Consider the following 13,669-nt stretch of genomic DNA (forward strand, 5'->3'; position numbering starts at 1 on the left):
CTCATCTACAGGGACAGAGGGTGGTACTGACCTCATCTACAGGGACAGAGGGTGGTACTGACCTCATCTACAGGGACAGAGGGTGGTACTGACCTCATCTACAGAGACAGAGGGTGGTACTGACCTCATCTACAGGGACAGAGGGTGGTACTGACCTCATCTACAGAGACAGAGGGTGATACTGACCTCATCTACAGAGACAGAGGGTGATACTGACCTCATCTACAGGGACAGAGGGTGGTACTGACCTCATCTACAGGGACAGAGGGTGGTACTGACCTCATCTACAGGGACAGAGGGTGATACTGACCTCATCTACAGGGACAGAGGGTGGTACTGACCTCATCTACAGGGACAGAGGGTGGTACTGACCTCATCTACAGGGACAGAGGGTGGTACTGACCTCATCTACAGGGACAGAGGGTGGTACTGACCTCATCTACAGGGACAGAGGGTGGTACTGACCTCATCTACAGGGACAGAGGGTGGTACTGACCTCATCTACAGGGACAGAGGGTGATACTGACCTCATCTACAGGGACAGAGGGTGGTACTGACCTCATCTACAGGGACAGAGGGTGGTACTGACCTCATCTACAGGGACAGAGGGTGGTACTGACCTCATCTACAGGGACAGAGGGTGGTACTGACCTCATCTACAGGGACAGAGGGTGGTACTGACCTCATCTACAGGGACAGAGGGTGGTACTGACCTCATCTACAGGGACAGAGGGTGATTATTGTGGTACCTGCAGCAGACACCAGATGTGTACTGACCAGGTCTTTGCTGTGCAGAGCACACGTCCTCAAACACACGACTGCCATGTTCCTCACCGCTGGCTGGGCGTTGGACCTCATACTGGGCAGGATCTGACAGGAGGGGACAGAGGGTGGGGGTGGAGGATCTAGGGAGGGACAGAGGGGGAGGGGAGAGACAGGGACAGAGGGTGGTACTGAGGGAGGGAGGAGGGAGGGAGGGGAGAGGGAGGAGAGGGAGGGAGGACAGAGGGTGATACTGGGAGGGAGGGGGTGGAGGGAGGGAGGGAGAGAGAGGGAGGAGACAGAGGAGGGGGAGAGGGAGGGAGGAGAGGGAGGGAGGAGGGAGGGAGGGAGGAGAGGGGAGGGGGAGGGAGGGAGGGAGAGGGGGAGGGAGGGAGGGAGGAGAGGGAGGGAGGGAGGGAGGGAGGGGGGAGGGGGAGGGAGGAGAGGGAGGGAGGAGAGGGAGGGAGGGAGAGGGAGGGAGGAGAGGGGAGGGAGGGGGGAGGGAGGGAGGGAGAGAGGGAGGGGGGGAGGGAGGGAGGAGAGGGAGGGGGAGAGAGAGGGGAGGGGGGGAGGAGGGAGGGAGGGACAGAGGGGGAGGTGGGAGGGACAGAGGGGGGGGGGGGGGAGAGGGAGGAGGGAGGAGAGGGGGGGGGGAGGGAGGGAGGGAGGAGAGGGGGAGGGGAGAGGGAGGGGAGGAGGGAGAGGGAGGAGAGGGAGGGGGAGAGGAGGGAGGGGGGAGGAGGTGGAGGGAGGGAGGGGGGGAGAGGGAGGGAGGAGAGGGGGAGGGGGAGGGAGAGGGAGGGAGGGAGAGGGGGGGAGAGGGAGGAGAGAGGGAGGGAGGGAGGGGAGGGAGAGGAGAGGGAGGGAGGGAGAGGGAGGGGAGAGGGAGGGAGGGAGAGGGAGGAGAGGGAGGAGGGAGAGGGAGGAGAGGGAGGGAGGGAGAGAGGGAGGGAGGGAGGGGAGGGAGGGAGAGGGAGAGGGAGGGAGGGAGGGAGAGGGAGGGAGGGAGAGAGGGAGGGAGAGGGAGGGAGGGAGGGAGGGAGAGGGAGGGAGGGAGGGAGGGAGGGAGGGAGGGGAGGAGGGAGGGAGGGGAGGGAGGGGGAGAGGGAGGGAGGAGAGGGAGGGGAGGAGGAGGGAGGAGAGGGAGGGAGAGGGAAGGGAGGGAGGGAGGGAGAGGGAAGGAGGGAAGGAGGGAGGGAGAGGGAAGGAGGGAGGGAGGGAGGGGAGGGGAGGGAGGAGGAGGGTTAGATTAGACAGTATAGTAGGAGAGAGGAGAGGAGAGCTGAGTGGATCCTATAGGGGATTAGATTAGACAGTATAGGGAGAGGAGAGCTGACATGATGGATCCTATACATTAGATTAGACAGTATAGTACCAGAGAGGAGAGGAGAGCTGACATGGTGGATCCTATACATTAGATTAGACAGTATAGTACCAGAGAGGAGAGGAGAGTTGACATGGTGGAGGGATACATTAGATTAGGACAGTATAGTACCAGAGAGGAGAGGAGAGGACATGATGGATCCTATACATTAGATTAGACAGTATAGTACCAGAGAGGAGAGGAGAGCTGACATGGTGGATCCTATACATTAGATTAGACAGTATAGTACCAGAGAGGGAGAGCTGACATGATGGATCCTATACATTAGATTAGACAGTATAGTACCAGAGAGGAGAGGAGAGCTGACATGATGGATCCTATACATTAGATTAGACAGTATAGTACCAGAGAGGAGAGGAGAGCTGACATGGTGGATCCTATACATTAGATTAGACAGTATAGTACCAGAGAGGAGAGGAGAGCTGACATGATGGATCCTATACATTAGATTAGACAGTATAGTACCAGAGAGGAGAGGAGAGCTGACATGATGGATCCTATACATTAGATTAGACAGTATAGTACCAGAGAGGAGAGAGAGAGTGGATCCTATACATTAGATTAGACAGTATAGTACCAGAGAGAGAGAGAGCTGACATGATGGATCCTATACATTAGATTAGACAGTATAGTACCAGAGAGGAGAGGAGAGCTGACATGGTGGATCCTACATTAGATTAGACAGTATAGTACCAGAGAGAGAGGAGAGCTGACATGGTGGATCCTATACATTAGATTAGACAGTATAGTACCAGAGAGGAGAGAGAGCTGACATGATGGATCCTATACATTAGATTAGACAGTATAGTACCAGAGAGGAGAGGAGAGCTGACATGATGGATCCTATACATTAGATTAGACAGTATAGTACCAGAGAGGAGAGGAGAGCTGACATGATGGATCCTATACATTAGATTAGACAGTATAGTACCAGAGAGAGGAGAGGAGAGCTGACATGATGGATCCTATACATTAGATTAGACAGTATAGTACCAGAGAGGAGAGCTGCATGATGGATCCTATACATTAGATTGACAGTATAGTCTGACATGGTGGATCCTATACATTAGATTAGACAGTATAGTACCAGAGAGGAGAGGAGAGCTGACATGATGGATCCTATACATTAGATTAGACAGTATAGTACCAGAGAGGAGAGCTGACATGGTGGATCCTATACATTAGATTAGACAGTATAGTACCAGAGAGGAGAGGAGAGCTGACATGGTGGATCCTATACATTAGATTAGACAGTATAGTACCAGAGAGAGGAGAGGAGAGCTGACATGGTGGATCCTATACATTAGATTAGACAGTATAGTACCAGAGAGGAGAGGAGAGCTGACATGGTGGATCCTATACATTAGATTAGACAGTATAGTACCAGAGAGAGAGGAGAGTTGACATGATGGATCCTATACATTAGATTAGACAGTATAGTACCAGAGAGGAGAGGAGAGCTGACATGGTGGATCCTATACATTAGATTAGACAGTATAGTACCAGAGAGAGAGGAGAGCTGACATGATGGATCCTATACATTAGATTAGACAGTATAGTACCAGAGAGAGAGCTGACATGGTGGATCCTATACATTAGATTAGACAGTATAGTACCAGAGAGGAGAGGAGAGCTGACATGATGGATCCTATACATTAGATTAGACAGTATAGTACCAGAGAGGAGAGCTGACATGATGGATCCTATACATTAGATTAGACAGTATAGTACCAGAGAGGAGAGGAGAGCTGACATGATGGATCCTATACATTAGATTAGACAGTATAGTACCAGAGAGGAGAGCTGACATGGTGGATCCTATACATTAGATTAGACAGTATAGTACCAGAGAGGAGAGGAGAGCTGACATGGTGGATCCTATACATTAGATTAGACAGTATAGTACCAGAGAGGAGAGCTGACATGATGGATCCTATACATTAGATTAGACAGTATAGTACCAGAGAGGAGAGCTGACATGATGGATCCTATACATTAGATTAGACAGTATAGTACCAGAGAGAGAGGAGAGCTGACATGGTGGATCCTATACATTAGATTAGACAGTATAGTACCAGAGAGGAGAGGAGAGCTGACATGGTGGATCCTATACATTAGATTAGACAGTATAGTACCAGAGAGAGAGAGAGCTGACATGGTGGATCCTATACATTAGATTAGACAGTATAGTACCAGAGAGGAGAGCTGACATGATGGATCCTATACATTAGATTAGACAGTATAGTACCAGAGAGGAGAGCTGACATGATGGATCCTATACATTAGATTAGACAGTATAGTACCAGAGAGGAGAGGAGAGCTGACATGGTGGATCCTATACATTAGATTAGACAGTATAGTACCAGAGAGGAGGAGAGCTGACATGGTGGATCCTATACATTAGATTAGACAGTATAGTACCAGAGAGGAGAGCTGACATGATGGATCCTATACATTAGATTAGACAGTATAGTACCAGAGAGGAGAGGAGAGCTGACATGGTGGATCCTATACATTAGATTAGACAGTATAGTACCAGAGAGGAGAGGAGAGCTGACATGATGGATCCTATACATTAGATTAGACAGTATAGTACCAGAGAGAGGAGAGCTGACATGATGGATCCTATACATTAGATTAGACAGTATAGTACCAGAGAGGAGAGCTGACATGATGGATCCTATACATTAGATTAGACAGTATAGTACCAGAGGACCTGACATGATGGATCCTATACATTAGATTAGACAGTATAGTACCAGAGAGGAGAGCTGACATGATGGATCCTATACATTAGATTAGACAGTATAGTACCAGAGAGGAGAGGAGAGCTGACATGATGGATCCTATACATTAGATTAGACAGTATAGTACCAGAGAGGAGAGGAGAGCTGACATGATGGATCCTATACATTAGATTAGACAGTATAGTACCAGAGAGAGGAGAGCTGACATGGTGGATCCTATACATTAGATTAGACAGTATAGTACCAGAGAGGAGAGGAGAGCTGACATGGTGGATCCTATACATTAGATTAGACAGTATAGTACCAGAGAGGAGAGCTGACATGATGGATCCTATACATTAGATTAGACAGTATAGTACCAGAGAGGAGAGGAGAGCTGACATGGTGGATCCTATACATTAGATTAGACAGTATAGTACCAGAGAGAGGAGAGCTGACATGGTGGATCCTATACATTAGATTAGACAGTATAGTACCAGAGAGGAGAGGAGAGCTGACATGATGGATCCTATACATTAGATTAGACAGTATAGTACCAGAGAGAGGAGAGCTGACATGGTGGATCCTATACATTAGATTAGACAGTATAGTACCAGAGAGGAGAGGAGAGCTGACATGATGGATCCTATACATTAGATTAGACAGTATAGTACCAGAGAGGAGAGGAGAGCTGACATGGTGGATCCTATACATTAGATTAGACAGTATAGTACCAGAGAGGAGAGCTGACATGGTGGATCCTATACATTAGATTAGACAGTATAGTACCAGAGAGGAGAGCTGACATGATGGATCCTATACATTAGATTAGACAGTATAGTACCAGAGAGGAGAGCTGACATGGTGGATCCTATACATTAGATTAGACAGTATAGTACCAGAGAGGAGAGGAGAGCTGACATGGTGGATCCTATACATTAGATTAGACAGTATAGTACCAGAGAGGAGAGCTGACATGATGGATCCTATACATTAGATTAGACAGTATAGTACCAGAGAGGAGAGCTGACATGATGGATCCTATACATTAGATTAGACAGTATAGTACCAGAGAGGAGAGGAGAGCTGACATGGTGGATCCTATACATTAGATTAGACAGTATAGTACCAGAGAGGAGAGGAGAGCTGACATGGTGGATCCTATACATTAGATTAGACAGTATAGTACCAGAGAGGAGAGGAGAGCTGACATGGTGGATCCTATACATTAGATTAGACAGTATAGTACCAGAGAGGAGAGGAGAGCTGACATGATGGATCCTATACATTAGATTAGACAGTATAGTACCAGAGAGGAGAGCTGACATGGTGGATCCTATACATTAGATTAGACAGTATAGTACCAGAGAGGAGAGCTGACATGATGGATCCTATACATTAGATTAGACAGTATAGTACCAGAGAGGAGAGGAGAGCTGACATGATGGATCCTATACATTAGATTAGACAGTATAGTACCAGAGAGGAGAGGAGAGCTGACATGATGGATCCTATACATTAGATTAGACAGTATAGTACCAGAGAGGAGAGCTGACATGGTGGATCCTATACATTAGATTAGACAGTATAGTACCAGAGAGGAGAGCTGACATGATGGATCCTATACATTAGATTAGACAGTATAGTACCAGAGAGGAGAGGAGAGCTGACATGATGGATCCTATACATTAGATTAGACAGTATAGTACCAGAGAGGAGAGGAGAGCTGACATGGTGGATCCTATACATTAGATTAGACAGTATAGTACCAGAGAGAGGAGAGCTGACATGGTGGATCCTATACATTAGATTAGACAGTATAGTACCAGAGAGAGAGGAGAGCTGACATGATGGATCCTATACATTAGATTAGACAGTATAGTACCAGAGAGGAGAGGAGAGCTGACATGGTGGATCCTATACATTAGATTAGACAGTATAGTACCAGAGAGGAGAGGAGAGCTGACATGATGGATCCTATACATTAGATTAGACAGTATAGTACCAGAGGAGAGGAGAGCTGACATGGTGGATCCTATACATTAGATTAGACAGTATAGTACCAGAGAGGAGAGCTGACATGGTGGATCCTATACATTAGATTAGACAGTATAGTACCAGAGAGGAGAGGAGAGCTGACATGATGGATCCTATACATTAGATTAGACAGTATAGTACCAGAGAGGAGAGGAGAGCTGACATGGTGGATCCTATACATTAGATTAGACAGTATAGTACCAGAGAGGACATGATGGATCCTATACATTAGATTAGCTAGACCATGATGGATCCTATACATTAGATTAGACAGTATAGTACCAGAGAGGAGAGGAGAGCTGACATGGTGGATCCTATACATTAGATTAGACAGTATAGTACCAGAGAGGAGAGCTGACATGATGGATCCTATACATTAGATTAGACAGTATAGTACCAGAGAGGAGAGGAGAGCTGACATGATGGATCCTATACATTAGATTAGACAGTATAGTACCAGAGAGAGGAGAGCTGACATGATGGATCCTATACATTAGATTAGACAGTATAGTACCAGAGAGGAGAGGAGAGCTGACATGATGGATCCTATACATTAGATTAGACAGTATAGTACCAGAGAGGAGAGCTGACATGATGGATCCTATACATTAGATTAGACAGTATAGTACCAGAGAGGAGAGGAGAGCTGACATGGTGGATCCTATACATTAGATTAGACAGTATAGTACCAGAGAGGAGAGCTGACATGGTGGATCCTATACATTAGATTAGACAGTATAGTACCAGAGAGGAGAGGAGAGCTGACATGGTGGATCCTATACATTAGATTAGACAGTATAGTACCAGAGAGGAGAGAGAGCTGACATGATGGATCCTATACATTAGATTAGACAGTATAGTACCAGAGAGGAGAGGAGAGCTGACATGGTGGATCCTATACATTAGATTAGACAGTATAGTACCAGAGAGGAGAGCTGACATGGTGGATCCTATACATTAGATTAGACAGTATAGTACCAGAGAGGAGAGCTGACATGGTGGATCCTATACATTAGATTAGACAGTATAGTACCAGAGAGGAGAGGAGAGCTGACATGATGGATCCTATACATTAGATTAGACAGTATAGTACCAGAGAGGAGAGCTGACATGGTGGATCCTATACATTAGATTAGACAGTATAGTACCAGAGAGGAGAGCTGACATGATGGATCCTATACATTAGATTAGACAGTATAGTACCAGAGAGGAGAGCTGACATGATGGATCCTATACATTAGATTAGACAGTATAGTACCAGAGAGGAGAGGAGAGCTGACATGATGGATCCTATACATTAGATTAGACAGTATAGTACCAGAGAGGAGAGGAGAGCTGACATGGTAGATCCTATACATTAGATTAGACAGTATAGTACCAGTATATGGTACATTAGATTAGACAGTATAGTAGGAGAGGAGAGCTGACATGGTGGATCCTATACATTAGATTAGACATTAGTACCAGAGAGGAGAGGAGAGCTGACATGGTGGATCCTATACATTAGATTACCAGTATAGTACCAGAGAGAGGAGAGCTGACATGATGGATCCTATACATTAGATTAGACAGTATAGTACCAGAGAGGAGAGGAGAGCTGACATGGTGGATCCTATACATTAGATTAGACAGTATAGTACCAGAGAGGAGAGCTGACATGATGGATCCTATACATTAGATTAGACAGTATAGTACCAGAGAGGAGAGGAGAGCTGACATGGTGGATCCTATACATTAGATTAGACAGTATAGTACCAGAGAGAGAGACATGATGGATCCTATACATTAGATTAGACAGTATGACATGGTGGATCCTATACATTAGATTAGACAGTATAGTACCAGAGAGAGAGGAGAGCTGACATGATGGATCCTATACATTAGATTAGACAGTATAGTACCAGAGAGGAGAGCTGACATGGTGGATCCTATACATTAGATTAGACAGTATAGTACCAGAGAGGAGAGGAGAGCTGACATGGTGGATCCTATACATTAGATTAGACAGTATAGTACCAGAGAGGAGAGCTGACATGGTGGATCCTATACATTAGATTAGACAGTATAGTACCAGAGAGGAGAGGAGAGCTGACATGGTGGATCCTATACATTAGATTAGACAGTATAGTACCAGAGAGGAGAGCTGACATGGTGGATCCTATACATTAGATTAGACAGTATAGTACCAGAGAGGAGAGCTGACATGGTGGATCCTATACATTAGATTAGACAGTATAGTACCAGAGAGGAGAGGAGAGCTGACATGGTGGATCCTATACATTAGATTAGACAGTATAGTACCAGAGAGGAGAGCTGACATGGTGGATCCTATACATTAGATTAGACAGTATAGTACCAGAGAGGAGAGGAGAGCTGACATGGTGGATCCTATACATTAGATTAGACAGTATAGTACCAGAGAGGAGAGCTGACATGGTGGATCCTATATGTTAGATTAGACAGTATAGTACCAGAGAGGAGAGCTGACATGGATGGATCCTATACATTAGATTAGACAGTATAGTACCAGAGAGGAGAGCTGACATGATGGATCCTATACATTAGATTAGACAGTATAGTACCAGAGAGGAGAGCTGAGAGGTGGATCCTATACATGATGGATCCTATACATTAGATTAGACAGTATAGTACCAGAGAGGAGAGGAGAGCTGACATGATGGATCCTATACATTAGATTAGACAGTATAGTACCAGAGGAGAGCTGACATGGTGGATCCTATACATTAGATTAGACAGTATAGTACCAGAGAGGAGAGGAGAGCTGACATGGTGGATCCTATACATTAGATTAGACAGTATAGTACCAGAGAGGAGAGCTGACATGGTGGATCCTATACATTAGATTAGACAGTATAGTACCAGAGAGGAGAGCTGACATGGTGGATCCTATACATTAGATTAGACAGTATAGTACCAGAGAGGAGAGCTGACATGGATGACAGATACCCTGACATGATGGATCCTATACATTAGATTAGACAGTATAGTACCAGAGAGGAGAGGAGAGCTGACATGGTGGATCCTATACATTAGATTAGACAGTATAGTACCAGAGAGGAGAGGAGAGCTGACATGATGGATCCTATACATTAGATTAGACAGTATAGTACCAGAGAGGAGAGGAGAGCTGACATGATGGATCCTATACATTAGATTAGACAGTATATGGTACCAGAGAGGAGAGCTGACATGGTGGATCCTATACATTAGATTAGACAGTATAGTACCAGAGAGGAGAGGAGAGCTGACATGGTGGATCCTATACATTAGATTAGACAGTATAGTACCAGAGAGGAGAGCTGACATGGTGGATCCTATACATTAGATTAGACAGTATAGTACCAGAGAGGGAGGAGAGCTGACATGGTGGATCCTATACATTAGATTAGACAGTATAGTACCAGAGAGGAGAGCTGACATGGTGGATCCTATACATTAGATTAGACAGTATAGTACCAGAGAGAGGAGAGCAGACATGATGGATCCTATACATTAGATTAGACAGTATAGTACCAGAGAGGAGAGGAGAGCTGACATGATGGATCCTATACATTAGATTAGACAGTATAGTACCAGAGAGGAGAGGAGAGCTGACATGATGGATCCTATACATTAGATTAGACAGTATAGTACCAGAGAGGAGAGGAGAGCTGACATGATGGATCCTATACATTAGATTAGACAGTATAGTACCAGAGAGGAGAGCTGACATGATGGATCCTATACATTAGATTAGACAGTATAGTACCAGAGAGGAGAGGAGAGCTGACATGATGGATCCTATACATTAGATTAGACAGTATAGTACCAGAGAGGAGAGGAGAGCTGACATGGTGGATCCTATACATTAGATTAGACAGTATAGTACCAGAGAGGAGAGCTGACATGATGGATCCTATACATTAGATTAGACAGTATAGTACCAGAGAGGAGAGGAGAGCTGACATGATGGATCCTATACATTAGATTAGACAGTATAGTACCAGAGAGGAGAGGAGAGCTGACATGGTGGATCCTATACATTAGATTAGACAGTATAGTACCAGAGAGGAGAGCTGACATGATGGATCCTATACATTAGATTAGACAGTATAGTACCAGAGAGGAGAGCTGACATGGTGGATCCTATACATTAGATTAGACAGTATAGTACCAGAGAGGAGAGGAGAGCTGACATGGTGGATCCTATACATTAGATTAGACAGTATAGTACCAGAGAGGAGAGCTGACATGATGGATCCTATACATTAGATTAGACAGTATAGTACCAGAGAGGAGAGGAGAGCTGACATGATGGATCCTATACATTAGATTAGACAGTATAGTACCAGAGAGGAGAGGAGAGCTGACATGATGGATCCTATACATTAGATTAGACAGTATAGTACCAGAGAGGAGAGCTGACATGGTGGATCCTATACATTAGATTAGACAGTATAGTACCAGAGAGGAGAGAGGAGAGCTGACATGATGGATCCTATACATTAGATTAGACAGTATAGTACCAGAGAGGAGAGATGGTGGATCCTATACATTAGATTAGACAGTATAGTACCATGATGGTGGATCCTATACATTAGATTAGACAGTACAGTATGACATGGTGGTACCAGAGAGGAGAGAGCTGACATGATGGATCCTATACATTAGATTAGACAGTATAGTACCAGAGAGGAGAGGAGAGCTGACATGATGGATCCTATACATTAGATTAGACAGTATAGTACCAGAGAGGAGAGGAGAGCTGACATGGTGGATCCTATACATTAGATTAGACAGTATAGTACCAGAGAGGAGAGGAGAGCTGACATGATGGATCCTATACATTAGATTAGACAGTATAGTACCAGAGAGGAGAGCTGACATGATGGATCCTATACATTAGATTAGACAGTATAGTACCAGAGAGGAGAGCTGACATGGTGGATCCTATACATTAGATTAGACAGTATAGTACCAGAGAGGAGAGGAGAGCTGACATGGTGGATCCTATACATTAGATTAGACAGTATAGTACCAGAGAGGAGAGCTGACATGATGGATCCTATACATTAGATTAGACAGTATAGTACCAGAGAGGAGAGCTGACATGATGGATCCTATACATTAGATTAGACAGTATAGTACCAGAGAGGAGAGCTGACATGGTGGATCCTATACATTAGATTAGACAGTATAGTACCAGAGAGGAGAGGAGAGCTGACATGGTGGATCCTATACATTAGATTAGACAGTATAGTACCAGAGAGAGAGAGGAGAGCTGACATGATGGATCCTATACATTAGATTAGACAGTATAGTACCAGAGAGGAGAGGAGAGCTGACATGGTGGATCCTATACATTAGATTAGACAGTATAGTACCAGAGAGGAGAGGAGAGCTGACATGGTGGATCCTATACATTAGATTAGACAGTATAGTACCAGAGAGGAGAGGAGAGCTGACATGATGGATCCTATACATTAGATTAGACAGTATAGTACCAGAGAGGAGAGCTGACATGATGGATCCTATACATTAGATTAGACAGTATAGTACCAGAGAGGAGAGGAGAGCTGACATGGTGGATCCTATACATTAGATTAGACAGTATAGTACCAGAGAGGAGAGGAGAGCTGACATGGTGGATCCTATACATTAGATTAGACAGTATAGTACCAGAGGAGAGCTGACATGGTGGATCCTATACATTAGATTAGACAGTATAGTACCAGAGAGAGAGTTGACATGGTGGATCCTATACATTAGATTGACAGTATAGTACCATGAGCTGACATGGTGGATCCTATACATTAGATTAGACAGTATAGTACCAGAGAGGAGAGGAGAGCTGACATGATGGATCCTATACATTAGATTAGACAGTATAGTACCAGAGAGGAGAGGAGAGCTGACATGATGGATCCTATACATTAGATTAGACAGTATAGTACCAGAGAGGAGAGGAGAGCTGACATGATGGATCCTATACATTAGATTAGACAGTATAGTACCAGAGAGAGGAGAGCTGACATGGTGGATCCTATACATTAGATTAGACAGTATAGTACCAGAGAGAGAGAGCTGACATGGTGGATCCTATACATTAGATTAGACAGTATAGTACCAGAGAGGAGAGAGAGCTGACATGATGGATCCTATACATTAGATTAGACAGTATAGTACCAGAGAGGAGAGGAGAGCTGACATGATGGATCCTATACATTAGATTAGACAGTATAGTACCAGAGAGGAGAGGAGAGCTGACATGATGGATCCTATACATTAGATTAGACAGTATAGTACCAGAGAGGAGAGCTGACATGATGGATCCTATACATTAGATTAGACAGTATAGTACCAGAGAGGAGAGCTGACATGATGGATCCTATGACACATTAGATTAGACAGTATAGTACCAGAGAGAGGAGAGCTGACATGATGGATCCTATACATTAGATTAGACAGTATAGTACCAGAGAGGAGAGGAGAGCTGACATGATGGATCCTATACATTAGATTAGACAGTATAGTACCAGAGAGGAGAGGAGAGCTGACATGGTGGATCCTATACATTAGATTAGACAGTATAGTACCAGAGAGGAGAGCTGACATGATGGATCCTATACATTAGATTAGACAGTATAGTACCAGAGAGGAGAGGAGAGCTGACATGATGGATCCTATACATTAGATTAGACAGTATAGTACCAGAGAGAGAGCTGACATGATGGATCCTATACATTAGATTAGCAGTATA

The 13,669-nt window shown here is 44.9% G+C and overlaps 1 protein-coding gene across 1 annotated transcript in view; it reads right to left on the reverse strand.

Annotated features, from left to right (window-relative positions):
- Window positions 1–718: 718 nt before the first annotated feature.
- The window catches only part of LOC127925301 (condensin complex subunit 3-like), a 46,537-nt gene continuing 33,586 nt past the window's right edge, over window positions 719–13,669 (reverse strand). The window contains exon 14 of the mRNA XM_052510161.1: window positions 719–870. Within this exon, the coding sequence (XP_052366121.1) occupies window positions 719–870 (152 nt within the window). The remainder of the gene's footprint in view (window positions 871–13,669) is intronic.

This window comes from Oncorhynchus keta, unplaced genomic scaffold (genome assembly GCF_023373465.1).
Source record: "Oncorhynchus keta strain PuntledgeMale-10-30-2019 unplaced genomic scaffold, Oket_V2 Un_contig_5411_pilon_pilon, whole genome shotgun sequence".
NCBI classification, from domain to species: Eukaryota; Metazoa; Chordata; class Actinopteri; order Salmoniformes; family Salmonidae; genus Oncorhynchus; species Oncorhynchus keta.